Source organism: Apiospora aurea (assembly GCF_038362705.1).
Source record: "Apiospora aurea strain CBS 24483 chromosome Unknown utg000006l_segment0_segment0, whole genome shotgun sequence".
Classification (NCBI taxonomy): domain Eukaryota; kingdom Fungi; phylum Ascomycota; class Sordariomycetes; order Amphisphaeriales; family Apiosporaceae; genus Apiospora; species Apiospora aurea.
The window spans coordinates 2,685,613-2,700,161 of NW_027117393.1; the positions used below are offsets into that span (position 1 = coordinate 2,685,613).

General features: G+C 53.0%; 5 protein-coding genes across 5 annotated transcripts; 3 read left to right on the forward strand and 2 right to left on the reverse strand.

Moving 5' to 3' along the window:
* Nucleotides 1–248: 248 nt before the first annotated feature.
* PG986_009412 (uncharacterized protein) lies at nt 249–1,463 on the forward strand (the record flags this gene model as incomplete). The annotated part of the gene is made up of 1 exon (XM_066845634.1): nt 249–1,463. The coding sequence occupies one exon, from the start codon at nt 249–251 to the stop codon at nt 1,461–1,463; it is 1,215 nt and encodes a 404-aa protein (XP_066698032.1).
* Nucleotides 1,464–2,606: 1,143 nt separating this feature from the next.
* Nucleotides 2,607–4,136, reverse strand: PG986_009413 (SPFH domain/Band 7 family protein; the record flags this gene model as incomplete). Its single annotated transcript, XM_066845635.1, has 1 exon — nt 2,607–4,136. One exon carries the CDS (start codon nt 4,134–4,136, stop codon nt 2,607–2,609), a length of 1,530 nt encoding a protein of 509 aa, XP_066698033.1.
* A 2,343-nt stretch (nt 4,137–6,479) lies between these two features.
* On the forward strand, nt 6,480–7,436 carry PG986_009414 (uncharacterized protein; the record flags this gene model as incomplete). Its single annotated transcript, XM_066845636.1, has 1 exon — nt 6,480–7,436. One exon carries the CDS (start codon nt 6,480–6,482, stop codon nt 7,434–7,436), a length of 957 nt encoding a protein of 318 aa, XP_066698034.1.
* A 3,156-nt stretch (nt 7,437–10,592) lies between these two features.
* On the forward strand, nt 10,593–11,108 carry PG986_009415 (uncharacterized protein; the record flags this gene model as incomplete). Its single annotated transcript, XM_066845637.1, has 1 exon — nt 10,593–11,108. The coding sequence occupies one exon, from the start codon at nt 10,593–10,595 to the stop codon at nt 11,106–11,108; it is 516 nt and encodes a 171-aa protein (XP_066698035.1).
* A 455-nt stretch (nt 11,109–11,563) lies between these two features.
* PG986_009416 (uncharacterized protein) lies at nt 11,564–12,179 on the reverse strand (the record flags this gene model as incomplete). Its single annotated transcript, XM_066845638.1, has 2 exons — nt 11,564–11,703; nt 12,023–12,179. 2 exons carry the CDS (start codon nt 12,177–12,179, stop codon nt 11,564–11,566), a joined length of 297 nt encoding a protein of 98 aa, XP_066698036.1.
* Nucleotides 12,180–14,549: the final 2,370 nt, after the last annotated feature.

Genomic DNA, 14,549 nt, shown 5'->3' on the forward strand with positions numbered 1-14,549 from the left:
ACAAGGGGTGTGCCTGAACACAATCTCTCCAATCACGCGGCCACCTTGGTTGCTTTTTACACAATCGCGATTCCAATAGTCACAAAGAAGGAATAGTAAGTATATCCCTGCATTCTTTTGCTTGCCGGATATCCTCCAAGCCTGTCATCCATTGCCGTCCAAGGTCCTGACAATCATAGATATCCACATCGTTCTTACTCCAGCCAGCAGCTCAGAACGAAGCAGTACAGATGGCAACCGCCACCACCATGAACACCATAATAGATACGAAGCGGTCGCGCAAGGTGCGCAGAAAACACACAACTCCCGAAGTCGGCTCGCTTTGGGACGTTCTTCACGACCACCAGGGCACTTCCCTCTTCGTGCTTCCCATATGCTGGACCGATCTCCATCCGAAGCTGCTGAACTGCCGCTTCCAGCAGCTACCGCCCCAGAAGACCCCGACGCCTACATCGTCGCATTCACCACGAAGATCACCGCGCACTTCTCCCACGATTGTCACCCTAGGCAGGGATTTGGATACATTAACCTCAACCGAAACGCCGCGCAACATGCTCACCAAGAACCGCGCCCTTCGAAATGTCATGTCCACCCTTTTCCCAACCCATCTCTCGAAACCTAAGACGTGCGCAGAGTTGGACTTGCGGTTTAGAGACCGTTTCTACCCCAAGGCTGTCCGGTGTCAAGCTCTCTGGAGGCATCCGGATGCTGCCATGTCGTTCGATTCAGCAACAACTTGGGCATCAAACCGATCGGCCAGTCAGTTGATTTCATCGATGCACGTCAACGTCGCCAGCGACGCGCCACTATTGGCATATGTCAGCCGAAGCAATCTCGACCACATTCGCAAAAACTGCTTTCGCATAGCCCCAGGGCCTAACCGATCATATAATGGCCCAGTGCATCGGCTGCAGATGTTGCGCTCCAAGAACCTGATACCGAGTAATCTGGATGAGGACCAATATTTCGTTGCCGTCATCATCGCCATGGCCCAGCAGTCAGCATACGCAGATGGCCCAAGGGGTGCGCATATCGCAGCCAGAGACGTCAAGGTCCGCTTGATGACAACATCTGAGGAAGACGATTCTTTCATTGTCTACACAGCAACAGTTCCAGCTGCTTCGCTTATGATGTTCCACGAGCCGCACAAGGCACCAGTGGGCGATGCGCAGATCAAGATTGACTACGCACGCGTTCCGATATGGCCTGTCATGGGTCTCAAGGAGCGACTAGGGCAGGTCCTCGGTCGGGAGGTTGCGGGTCATTTCGACGAGCATAATATGGAGATGTTTGAAGAAGAGACTCTTGCGCCTATTCCCGAGTCAGTGTCGCCGAAGCGCAGACGCGATGTCCTGACAGAGGTTCTTAACGCGAGCTTCTCCGAGGACCGCGAGTCGAGTCGCGACGGTACTATTGGCAAGAGGAGGTGTATTGAGGAAGGTAGGGTTGGCGTTGTCCGATAGCCCATTGCACGTTTGGATTGCTTTGCAGAGTTGCGTGCTTTGAGGGAATTGGTTGCTGAAACTTGGGTTAAACAGGTGGTGGTGAGCTTGAGGATACGCCAGCGGTGGTATTGGCTCGCAGCGCGGCTTGGCGCGAGTTTGCGAGGAATTCCGGAAACGAAGAAAACGAAAGATTATGAGGGACGGGGATCATCTATTGATTTTTTCCAACTGGAAGATAAACGGAGGGGCATCGATCAGACAAAGAGCCTCGCGGCTTATTCTGGACTTTCCAAATGGGCTATTATTACGAACGAAAGAAAACATTGGCGTTTTGATCTGCAAAGCATTGTACCGGAGTCGGTACCGAGAGGATGTATGCGTGGTTACGCAGCACGATTGGCATTACTTTGATAATCGCTTTAGCACTCACATTGGTATTAATGGCATAATGGATTACGACGACAGGGAAACAGGGGCAACATCATTTCGAGATTGGCGAGGAAGAAGCCAGCGGGCTTTTCCTCCGGTCCAAGACGAGAATATTTTCAACATACATACGTTTGATGGTGTTTCGAGAGGCACGTGTCGGGGTGACACTGGTTGCGGACTTGCGGCTGTAGCTTCACTCTAGATAGTCTACTACGAGGGAATGAATAACGAAAGAAGAGCTTACAAAAAACATGATCACCCAGCTGCAGTGTTATTACATGCCGATTGCCAATCTCATCAGTCACCACATAAGCGGAACCAGTGATATTTAGTTGCTGTGTCGCATTCATAAAACATGTCTATCGAATCATGATAACTAGTGACTACAGTAATAAGAAGCAGAAAGTGGTATAGGGGTATGTAAAAAAAAGGGCAGAGAGCCAACCAACGCCTTCAATCCCATGAAGCCCTCAAAATGAGGCCGGTAACACGAACACCTAATATGCGTAAATGCGTAAATGGCCACGAGGGGCAGAGAGGAATCTAAGAAGACGGAAGTCGTCTGCTCAAGGGCTGTTGCGGTGATTGTAGTCGTTGAAAACAAAGAAGAAGGTCAGAAACGATCGTGTTCCTGGTTGTAGTCCACCGGTACGACTCCCATTATTTCGCCTCTCTTGCTGATACGGGGATTCCCGGCATCGAGCGCACGCTAATCTCCTGCGAGTGACAGATCTAGTGCTTCTCCCCGTTGGGGCCCTGGATGTTCTTGCCAGTACCGTTGGTCATCTCGCCGGCCATGCGGCCAAACTGCCACTCGGGCAGCGTGATGCCCGTCTGCTCGTTGATGGTGGTCATGAGCGGCGGCAGCATCTGGTAGACGTTGCGCATGGTCGCGGCGCTATCCCTCTGCGCGGGGTCGCCACCAGCACCAGCCTCGGAACCCGTGTTCCAGACGCTGATCTTGGGCTGCAGGCCTTGGATGGCATCGGCATTGGCCTTGGCCAGCTCCACGTAGGTGCCTTTTTCGATCATCATGTACGACAGCAGGCCCTGGGGTCCGCCAAAGGCGTGCGCCATCTTTGCGTAGGCCTCGGCCTTGGCGGCAATACCTTCGGCTTCCTTGAGCTCTTTCTGCAGCTTCGCGTCGGCGTTGGTGATGGCGGCGTGCGACCAAGCCTCAGCATCGGTCCTGGTCTTGTAGGCGTTTGCGTCCGTGGTGCGCACCGACTTGTCGTATGATGCCTTGGCGTCGGCCGTCACCTGGTATGCCTTGGCATCGGCGGCTTGCTGCGCAGACTCGCGTTGGATCGATGCCTTGACGACGTCAGAGGCACGGAGGCGCTCGAGCTCGGCAGCGGCACGCTTGACCTCGACCTCGCGCTTCAGGTCCTCGTCGCGCGACTGGGTAGCGCGGGTAGCTTCGATCTTGGAGATTTCGACGTCGCGGTCGAGCAGTGTCTTCTTGGTCTCAAGGTTCGCGAGGGCGTTAGCCCGCTCGACGTCTCGGTCGGTCTTGGCCACCGCCGTCTCGGCGTTTATCTTGGCGATGTCACGCTCTTGCTGACCGTGGCGCTGGGCCTCACCGACGTTACCACGGAGCTGGGCGTCGGCAACGTCAATGCGAGCCTGGTTGGTCGCGCCTTCGTGCGCCTTCTGGGAGAGCGACTGGAAGTAGTTCGAGCCGACGGCGTCCTTGAGCTCCTTTACGTTGGCGTTGTAAATCTTGAGGCCGAACTGGTCCAGCTCCACCTGGATGTTGCGGAAGATGCGGCGCTTGAACTCCTCGCGTTCCGTGAAGATCTCCTCCATGGTCATGCTCGAGACGAGGACTCGCGTCTCGCCCTCGATGATGCCCTTGACGATCTGGTCCAGTCCATGGGTGTTCTGAGCCTTCTTGTCGCCGGAGGTCTCCGCCTCGGAAAGCAGCATGGCGTACTTCATCAAGGCGTCACCCTTGTCCTCATCGTGGATGGGGTTATGTCCATCACGGTTGCCCGCTGGGGGAGCGGCTTTCTTGTGCCCCTTGGCGTTGGCGCCGCGCTGGTTGACGTCGGGGCCAATGGTGAAGACGACGGGGAGAAGGAACTGGAGCTTCTCCTTGGTCATGGCTTGCAAGTTCATAGCATAGTCGTGGGGCTGGACGCTGAAGCGTCGGCACCGCTGAAAGGGCCAAACCCAGGCTGCTTTGGAGATGAGCAGGTTGGAGACACCCATGCCAGTAATGGCAAGGTACTCATCGGGGGCGGCGATTCTGTAAGACATCTTGGCGGATTATGGGTGTTTTGGATCGGGTATAGTTGAATAGCAAGACACTGCTTCAAGTATTACCAGCACTCCACTGAGACAGGTATGTGTAAGTAGACTGTGGTCTTGTTAGAAGATACCTATTTGTTTGCGTGGAAGAGAGGGGGCGCTGTAGGTTTAAATAAATCATCTAGCTAGTAAGCAAGAAGGGATTGCAACGGAGTAATCAACTTACGTTTATTTGCCTTCGGGAAAGAACAAGAAGTTTGGCGACTGTGAGAAGGTTTGCGGCCTACCAGTTGTCGCAAAGTGGCTTGGCTCTCCTGCAAACAAAGGGCGATGCCGGTAGTGGAACAAAGTACCGGGAAAGAGCAGGTTGTAAGTGATGTAAAATTGCTTAGGTTAAGTAAATACCTAGGTATGTAGCCATTGGCTGACTACATGTGTGTTGGTGTTAGGTCGATCAGTCGTAGTCTTGATGCTCTCGTCACGGCTCTGGATTCCATTGATTGATATTAGGTACGATATATGCTCTGGCTGGAATGCTGAAAGGAGACTGGATTGCGGCCGACTTATATATTCGACGTCTCGCCAACACCAACATGGCCGGCCAACCATTGCGCCCCCCCTCGATGATGTGCCTAAGTGCGGTAAGACAGGCCATCTTGATAAACAACCTTGTCTATTGGCCGAAGTATTGCTGCATTTCAGCCTCACCGGTGCTTGGTTTCGACAATGGGGGCTATGCTGGAAAGTCACCAGGTCACAAGGCTCCCAGAGGCGCCTGCCTGATTGTCTTGAGTCTTCATTTTTAAGTTGCCTGCTCCGGATTGCCCCGTTCTTTCCGTCTGGGGGGCTTCTAGTGAGGAGATCTTCTCCACTACCGGCGACGGAACCTCCAGCTTGGACCCACTGTAGTCAACTAAATTCGTTATTTCCATGGGTAACACGGCAGCCAGCCGACTGCACTGAAGCTTCCAATTGCATCTACATCTGCATGCATCCCACTTTGCAGGTGCGAATGCAACAACTCTGATCATTTGATTGATGCATCTACTTGTCTAAACCTGCGTCTAGAGAGGCAATTTCGCCACGTCCCTTCGTGTTGGGAGAGCGCATCAAGTCAGCAATCAGCAATGAATGGGGTTTGATCATATCAGGTCGTGTCGCACACAAACACACCCTTTGACCCTCAAGGCATTATTCCTGCCTAACCGCCAATATCAGGGATCGCTTCTGGGGTTGCAGCAATGCCATGGCCAGTGGCGTTTCGCTTCGGCCGCCGCCTCGGTCATCGCTCTTCGCCCAAGTTGATCTTCGCCCCGCATCCAACACGGCGTAATTATCTCCAACCTCGTACGGTTTGTGGCATGGTCGGAGGAGCTCCCCACTTGAAGCTGGGCGAAGCAACCGAACTCGGCGAACCGAACCTGTCAACTCGTAGCAGATCGATAGAATTGACCTGCGGTGGCTTTTGCATCAGATGGGAATGCTGCATACTCCAGGCATTTCCCCCGCTGGTTCCTGCCTCCATTGACTGTGCCTGCAGCGCTTACTCTGCACTACTTTTATCTGGCGTGCTCCGATGCAAGATAAGCCACACCCCCCAAGGTTGACAATCTTGACAATCCGGACGCTTGGGAACATTGGGGACAGGGCCTCGGTACCGTATGGGGTACTCGGTCGCCGGCCAAGACTCGCTATTAGGCACAGCCACTCAACCGAGATTCCTAATGCGGCCGATGATAGCACCAGGAATCCAGTATCCCTCTGATTGGCTTGGCCTTCGGCTATGCGGCTTGTCTGATTGCTTTTAGTCTGCACGTGGCCTACAAGAAGGCAGACAGGTAGGCAGATACACAAACCTCCTACGACATTGCTCACCTCTATTTGCGCCTTGTGACTCAAAGCAGCAGTTTCATCTTCTCGCGCCGTCACCAGAAGCCGGCTTCTCCAGAGAAGCAACACCACCAACCCCAAGGCCTGCTTCTTGCACTTCGGCCATTCCGTGGCTGTACTTCAACTTTCAATCCTGCACCAACAGACAGCTGCCACAAGCACATTTGAGTTTGTTTCTAGGTCACATGAGCTGGCCGTTTTCGTGCCTCTAGGAAAAACCCTTCTAGGTTCCAGACCAGAAACATTCTCGAAGAGACCATATTCTCTTGACTCTCACCAGGTGGCGTTCTTACCGTTGCTTCCATTACAGGGACGAGGCAATTCTCCAATACACTGATCTGGCGCATGGTCATTGCGATACGCAAGTGAACTTCCGCTTGCTCAACCGGTTATTTCCCACAGAAGCTAGCCAACCTGTTGTTTTCTGATCGTCCAGGTCGTGTTTACCAACTTTAGGACAGCATGGAGAAACGCATATCCACGGGGGAAGAGGAATTGCCACCTCCCTACTCTGCTACCCTTAGCGAGAGCCTCTCATCATCCAGACAGTCTGATTCCACTTCGTTTGCGGCAGATTTGTATACACATCTCATTGCAGTTCCAGACCGCATTCGGCAAAACCGTCAACTACGAAATCTGCAGCAAGTTGAGTCCGATGCGTGGATGGCGGATCATATAAACCGAAAGATCATAGAATGCCTCGAAAGACTGGGTGAACAAAGTTTTACATCCGTCGTAGCAGCCCTGGCCATTGTACCCGCGGCCGCAGTGCCTGAGACGGCCACTTGGGGAGAGACGGAGGAACTAAAGCGCCGCGGCGAGATAGGGCGTGTGGTGCGAGTAGAACTCAACCAGCACGAGAAAGGAAAAGGCGGAGATCGCAAGAATCCAAATCTGTTCAAGTCTACAGAGTCGGTCGATCAGTCTTGGGCGGAAGGTGGCGAATTCGATGACTGGGGACGGTTCGGGGCATCCTCGTCGCCTGACGACACCGGCTTCTGGTTCAAGGATGAAGGCATGGCGCGCCGCCTTGCGTCTTATATCGAGCTGCCAGAAGCTCTCAGGATCACGCGGACCGAGCCCACGAGCTCCGTACAGCAAGCTGTAGAGCAAGAACTCCCAGCCCAAAAGAAAAGCAGAGGCTGGGGCTGGGGTTCCGGAAGACGCAAGAACAATGCGAGCACGGAAGTAATTACATCTACACCTTCGGCGGCATCGATCGAGGGGGGAGGGCCCAGAGGCACTGTGGCTGGGGGCGACGTGGCGGGCTCGACAAGCCCTGGGTTTTACAGACCACACAGTGGAGGCGCCCAAATGGATGTCACGACAGAACAGGTGGCTTTCAGGTGCAAGAGCGAGATGGGTTTACTCGAAAGCCTGAGTGGATGGGCCATCATTGTTAAGGTGAAGGTATCCTAATGAATTGAGGCTATGGGTATGCTTCATAGGTGACCGACGTCTCGGTACTGTGGACAGGCAGTACTACCCAATCCGCAGAGATTGCATTGGAAATCTTCGCAATCCTGTTGCTCGCTATTGAAACACATCTCCCATTCCATACAGGTTGATGTGCGAGAGCCATTAGTGCAGCCACCGTCAGACGCAGTCCCAGAGCCTGCACTGGTGAGGCTGTTGAGATCTAGCTTATAATACATGGGCCAATCTGAGATATGAGAGATCAGCTGCGTCCATATACAGTATCCTGAGACCTTCCACATAACGTCCAATGAGTCTTACCGACGGAGAAAAATGCTTGAGATGTACTGCCGTTGGGGTAGAGGGCAATGGTGAAGTTTTTTGAAACACAGGCTCCCTGGGAGACCGCGTTGGAGATGTAGGGGTTATCGTTCGATTCGGTTAAACCCGTGCCATTACAAACGCGTTTGCCGTGGTCCCAGACCTCGTAGTCGACAGTGATGTACGGCCCTACTCGGCTGTCATTGCGCAGGGTATAATCCATCCATGCTCTCGTGCAAGCCTCGGCAAGGGTGGAAGTGCAGGCCAGGATGGCCAAAAGCGAGATCGTCGGCCTCATGCTAACTTGCGTTAGGGGCGGCAAATGACGGTAAAGGGGCTTGCAAGGGCTGTACGGGTGGGTTTAGGAAGATATATACATCGGGCAGTTGACTTATAGATTCACTGCCTGTACTCGAGGGCTAATTCATCTCGAGTTTCATTCAGGTCATTGGCATTCCCTACTTCCATCGCCTTGTCTCGTCATTAAGCGGAGTCGATTTGTTCCACTGTGTCGTGAGATCAGGCACCCAAATGACACAAACTTGTATGCTTGCTGCCATGTTTGCGAGAAGCAAACAACGGGTGTTGTCAGTCAAACATGACATAACGGTTCCGCCGAGGATACCATGAGGTTGAGTGTACGACCATGGTGTTAGTACATTGATTCGGGATGTAACATAAGGTAATGGGAAACGCGGTTTGTGCAACATACATTCGTGGGGTCGTGCCTCTCACATTCCGCTTCGGCCACTTTCTGCATCTGCTGTGCAATCTCACTACTTACGGTATACAGCGCTCCCTGTCGTCTTCATGTAGGACTTGATACCGATGTGCTCTAAGGACCAGCGAAAGGCCCGCCACTATTCGCGAGCACTGATTAGCACGCGAGCACCCGACAAGCGAACCTTGAGCATTGGCGCTTAGCTTGGTGCCGCCTTCGTCGCCATCGACCGGTTCTCCCAGCACCACATCGCTGTAAGCGATGCCCCATTGGCGCTGCATAGAGCGAGTGAGATCCCGCAGCTCAGACCCGACATTCCCACCATGAACGCCTTCTACCCTTCGACCCCTTATCTCAATGTCAAAGCAGTTGAAACACCCCAACGAAACCTCACAGTTCTATCTGTACATGGATATTAAGATGGACATTGGTATTAGTACGCCGTGAAGAATGTGATTCATGCCGGGGACGGAGACCTAACATGGCTGGTGGCATGAACTTCGTGCCTCAGAAGCCCTTCCTTTTCAACGGGAAAGCGATTGAAACGCCCGACGGAACTTTGCTGTGCTACCCGTGTTGGCTTTCCACGTGACCCTTAGGTGAACACTGGCATTAGTACGGTGTATCATGTCCTTCAGACTCGCTACTGGCCATGCGGTTCTGACTGAGTTCTGCCTGGACCGATCCTAGAGGAATACCCGGTGGTCTGGGGATGTAGGTGGCAGCGGTGATGAGTGGGTTTCCCTATGCGTCTCTATCGTGCCAGAAGCCCATTGGAAATTCCCCCTTGAGTCCATGCAAGCCCCTGCGATCCTTCTCATGCAGCGACCTCTCATTCGCGAGTCTAGACCCCCAGCCAAGAAGGAATACTGTTGTCGTACAGTGATCCCCGGAGAAGATCGGTGCACCGATACTGGTTGCCTCTTAACATGAAGGACTCACTGCCCTGGAGGGTGTTATTCAGTCAGCTTACTCGTGGCGGGCGTCGGTCAGCGTCTGAGGGGGCTCTAAACGAAGCAGAAGTGCAGGACCGCAGGATTCCAGCCCCGAAGCTGAAATTGGAGAGCGCCTGAGTCACCGACGGACGTCGGCCTTCTTTTATCGCGCGAGTGGGTGTGCTGCTCTGGTGAGTGCTATCCTGTACCAACGCAGCTCGTCAATCAGAAACGCCTGCTCGGAAGATGCCCCAATCCGTCCCGATCGTGTCGGGAGTCTTGTTACTGGCCAGGCCAGGGAGCCGTTCAATTGTGAGACGCTGGCAAGCCACTCATCATTGAGTCTTCCAGTACGAGGAGGGCGTTGAGTCCATGTGCGTCTATCTGAAACCGAAAACGAACGGTCAATTGGGTGCTGACATCCATCGTATGATATTTATTCACTCTCCTCCCTTAGCCTTAGCGCAACCTCCGAATCCGAGGATTGGTATGGGAGAGGGCCCGCGGCGGAACCACATAAACGGTGGAAAACCCCCAGAGCGTCGCTTTCGGCATGGAGGGGTTCACGGGACGGAGGCCGGCAGGGGGTCCTCGAAGCGATCTGACAGCCAACGATATATATATATATATATATATATCGGGCTTACCTTACCTGCACGTGACTTACAGCAGGCTCGACTCACAAGGCTGGGGGTGTGGAGGGGTCCCCGATTACCAACCGTATGATTCTGATTCTATAAATCTCGATTTCGTGTTGAAGGATTGATGACGGGCTTGGGGCCCGGTATGGGTTCGTCGGGGTCTGAATGGTTCCATTTGCCAACTGCATAGAAGTATTTGCTGCTAGCGCTTAGTGTACCTACATGACAGCTGCCCGACTTGGAAGTGGGCGTCGGAGAGTACGGTAAGCACAACGGCGGAGCGGCCGCAGCCCATGTGAAACTCGACCATGCCGTCGCCGAAGATAGTAGCAGTGGGAAGCAATCATGGCATCCTCCCGACATCGTCGACCAGGTTCGCGGAAGTGCTTAAATATGCCTGTGTTTCCACTGATCGTCGTTCTCATGCACATCATCACATCCACTCATCCACTCACACACTCACAGCCTCCCTGACTCCCTGTTTCCTACTTCCCGCTTTTTATTATACCATTTTTGACAGATCAATCCACCCAAAGTCGCAATGGACGAGTTCATCACTTCCCTCACCGGCAAGCTCTCCACCGGCGCCCGGATCCTGCTGGGCCCGGAAGCCCCCGACTTCAAGGCCGCGATGGCGCGCTGGTCCACCCTCGACGCCAAGGTGCCCTTCGCCATCGTCCAGCCCGCCGAGGAGCGCGACATCCTGGCCACCGTCCAGGCCGCCCTCCAGGCCGGCACCCCGCTCGTCCCGGCCTCGAGCGGCCAGAGCCCCTGGTCGACCACCGTCGGCCAGGAGGGCGTCGTCATCGACCTGAGCACCTACCAGGGCGACCTCAAGCACTTTGCGCAGAGCGCCCTCAAGGGCAGCAGCAACCCCACGAAGCTTTCCCAGGTCCAGGTCGAGACCGTTGAGTTGCACACGCCCTGCAAGACGGATTTGGAGACACCTTTCGTGGTTGAGAATGTGGATGTTCTGGCTGTCAGTAGACCCCTTCTCCTTTCCTTCCTCGCATCGCTCGAGCTATATGGACATCGCCGTATTGACCTTCACGCGTAAAACAGCAACCCCAGCTGGTCCACTAGAACAGCGACGCACAAGTCCGTTGTCGCGATGGATTGCGGCGACAAGAAAGCCCAGGTGGCCACGTGGTCGGGAACGCACGGGGAGGTCTTCGTTTCTTTTACACTGATACCACGCGCGAGAATGCGATCAAGCAGCGCTACAAGGCGACAAAGAGGGCTTCCAAACTCAAGGCTCTCCAAGGGGATGGGGGGGGGGTAGTTCGATTCTACTGGTGTCTTCACCAGGCAACATTTGTAAATGGCGGGGAGTTTAATGAGGCGAATGAGGGACTAGACAGACTAACGGAAAGATTGGGCGGTTTAAGGGTTAGCTTTTAATGATTTGCCCATTGTAATGAGAGCAATAACATTCTACATCGGACCCAGACTAAACATGCACGTATCTCTGATTCGTATGTCGCTTCTCTCTTTCATGACAAGAGGCTCTCCCTAACTGCCACCGTCGCTGCCACCGCTGCTGCCACCGCTGCTGCCAGCATCGGCAGCGTCGATGACAGCGCGGCAACGGCCGCGGATCCGACCCGCGATACGGTACGGGGGCTGTAAGCGCGGGCGTGGTTGTCGATGGTCTGATTACTCACGAGTGGATGAGTCAAAATGAGGGGTTCGCCCACCAGGGCGCATGAGCATTAGGGAGCTGGTAGGAAGGTGGGGGCCAGAGATAGGGGCACTTTTCTTCCAGTGGAGTCTCGCACCCGACAATAAGCTGCACGAGAGGATCTCTGAAACACGGTGAATCCTATCGAACAGGATGCTAATGAGAGCAACCGACCTCGCGACGTCCTCCATGTCTGGCTTTCGTAGCCCCGGAGAAAGTCCTTGCTGAGGAGCCAATGTCTTCTAGTAATTCCAGCTGGATAGAGTCTTTTCCTTCCTCCCTGCACTTACGCATGTGCCAAAAGTCGATGCCATAAAGGCGCCGATCATCCACATCGTGGTTGTTGGCCTCGCTCTCGGTCGAAGCAGTGCGATCCAAACTCCAAGCATCTTCGAGCTGCTGCTCCAGGTCCACCAACTCGGCCTGTAAACGGAGAAGGTTCATCATATTGAGCAGCCCAAACCTTCGAAATATAGCGTTCTCTGGAGATCGCGACAGGAAATTAGCTAGTAGGGAATCGCTTGTTCGCCTGTCTGGGCCGAAAGAGAGAGATGGGCCTGGCGACTGCGGGAACGGGAGCAGGAACAGGAACTCAAGTCCATCATTCATGACTGACTTCGAACCCCACATTCGCTTGCTTTGGGATCTATCGCAGAAGTCACTAGCTTTGCCCTGTGCATAGCACATGAACAGCGTGCGCTTGGTCTAACACACGAGCAGAAAGGAGATGAAGCAGCTTGGCCATCAAACCCGAGAGCTTCGAGAAGAATCTGAAAGGACCTTGGCTGAGTTCAACAGATTAGCCACTAGCCTCCCAGATATGGTTAGCAAACAAGTGTCCCAAGTGAAAAGGCACGATGCCAAGAACGCAGGATTTACCTACTTTATGTCACGATACCCTCGAGTTGAGCGTTCCCATCAAGGACACGGAAGTAAGGGGAATGACCTCGACAAGTCAGCACAGACAGCCGAATCGTTCACGTTAGTTCAAGACGGGAAGAGGAAATCCATTCCCCTTTCCGAACGTATCCAATTCCCCATTAGCATTTTCACCGGCGAAGATGCTGCCTGTGTGCCCGTCGAGGCGGCCGTGGATCTAAATTCCCATGACAACTGGATTCGTCGAGACATCGTCAAGGACTTGAGAGGCTTAAGTTCGAGCCGTTGGAGACGGAGGAGACCAGCGTTGGGCCGAGAGGGGGACATCCTGGTCCCACACGGACGACTTAACAGGACTTGGTCCTCCTACAGCCCCGACTCAAGAAGCACGACTCCTTTTCTGGTACACGCCTGGCTTCCCTTCAAGGTTGTTTTTAGCGGCGCTCTCATTGCAGAGACATTACTATCTACTCCATCAGCTGCTTACGCTTTCTGGAGAAGTAGATTTACCCAGGGTAACTTACTCCTTTTTTTTAATAAGTTATCAAGGTATACCGTTGCTGTTAAAGGAGTGTCTGAGAAGATGAACAGAACAACGGTCCTTGAAGCTGACCAGTTGTAGAGCAAACAGATGAGCTTCTCAGGGCGCAGCGCGAAAAGAATGCGGACTTGACGAGGGAACAGCAGGGAGAAAATCGTAGAAGGCGGCTCGAAAGGGCTAGGGCACAAAAGGTAGCTTTGACTGGTACGTCCCCTGGCAACCAGTCAACATCCAATTTAGGCCCCTGGGCAGGAAGTTCGCACAGGTAGCGTAGTGGGTATACTCAAGGCAACACATCAGGGCAACGTTATGGTACTTTATGCTATTAATTTGTCATGACCGAGGAGGACCTCGAGCCATGCACAAGCCTTCAAGATAGCTCCTATTTCAAACTCAAGCATTACAGCTTGGGCACGCATTGGGTCAAGTAATTGCAATGGAAGTTCTGAGAGAGATACACCGCTCTGCAACATTTGCTGTCAGAACATAATATATTCATACATAAAAGTCAATACAGCATAAAAGTGGGAGTAAATGAATCGGTGTGTCAGTCTTAAGGAACTAGGGAGCTGAAGTGTGTATCATTGTATGGTTCTAACCAGTGTCCAAGTGGTACTCGAATAAAATACAATTTCGTCTAGGCCCTAGAAAGCCTGGAATGGCATGCCATGCCGTCCTCCGCTTCCCAACCATATCTGAAGCTGGCGCATCCCCGTGTTTTTCGTCGTTCCTGTTGAAAGAGAGAATGCTTGGTTCTGCCTAGATACATATTTGTTTTCGTCTTTTCCCTTTATATTTACATGTTCATCGTGCTGCCACTCAAGAAGCTACTGTACAAGCCGAGAAGTAGAAAGTTGTTGCCCGTTGAAAAGAAGGAGAAAAGGAGGAAACAAAAGCAGGTTGCGCTTTTGTGTTTGTGTGCGGGCGTGGGTGTTGTTTTGAAATTTGTTGTTGAGAAAGAAGAGAAGAAGAAGAAAAAGAAAAAAGAGCGTCGTTGTCGTTGTCTTCATGTTCATTCCCCCTGCAGTGGGGTGTGAAGCATGATTTTCGTACACCCTCGCGAAGAAAGTCTCATGCCGTAAATCCACTGGAGAAGCATATGTGCATTGTTTTGTTTGCTTGGATCTAGCCGCTTTGGCAGCGATGGTGGATATAACGATATTGACTCATGTCGTTGGAGGCCGTGATAGTGATCGTGAAGCCCTTCTTGAAGGGGTATAATAAGGATGTGTGTTTGAGAAGTGAAGAATGTTTGTGCGTATGTCCTCCAGGGCAAGAAGAGAAAAATAACCAGTCTCCCAGAGAGGATTTGAAGAAGAGGTAAAAACGGGCCTCTAGGGCAGGCAAGAATCGAAAAACCAGACATCCGTATATCTGTCTATAGCCTGTGTCCGGCC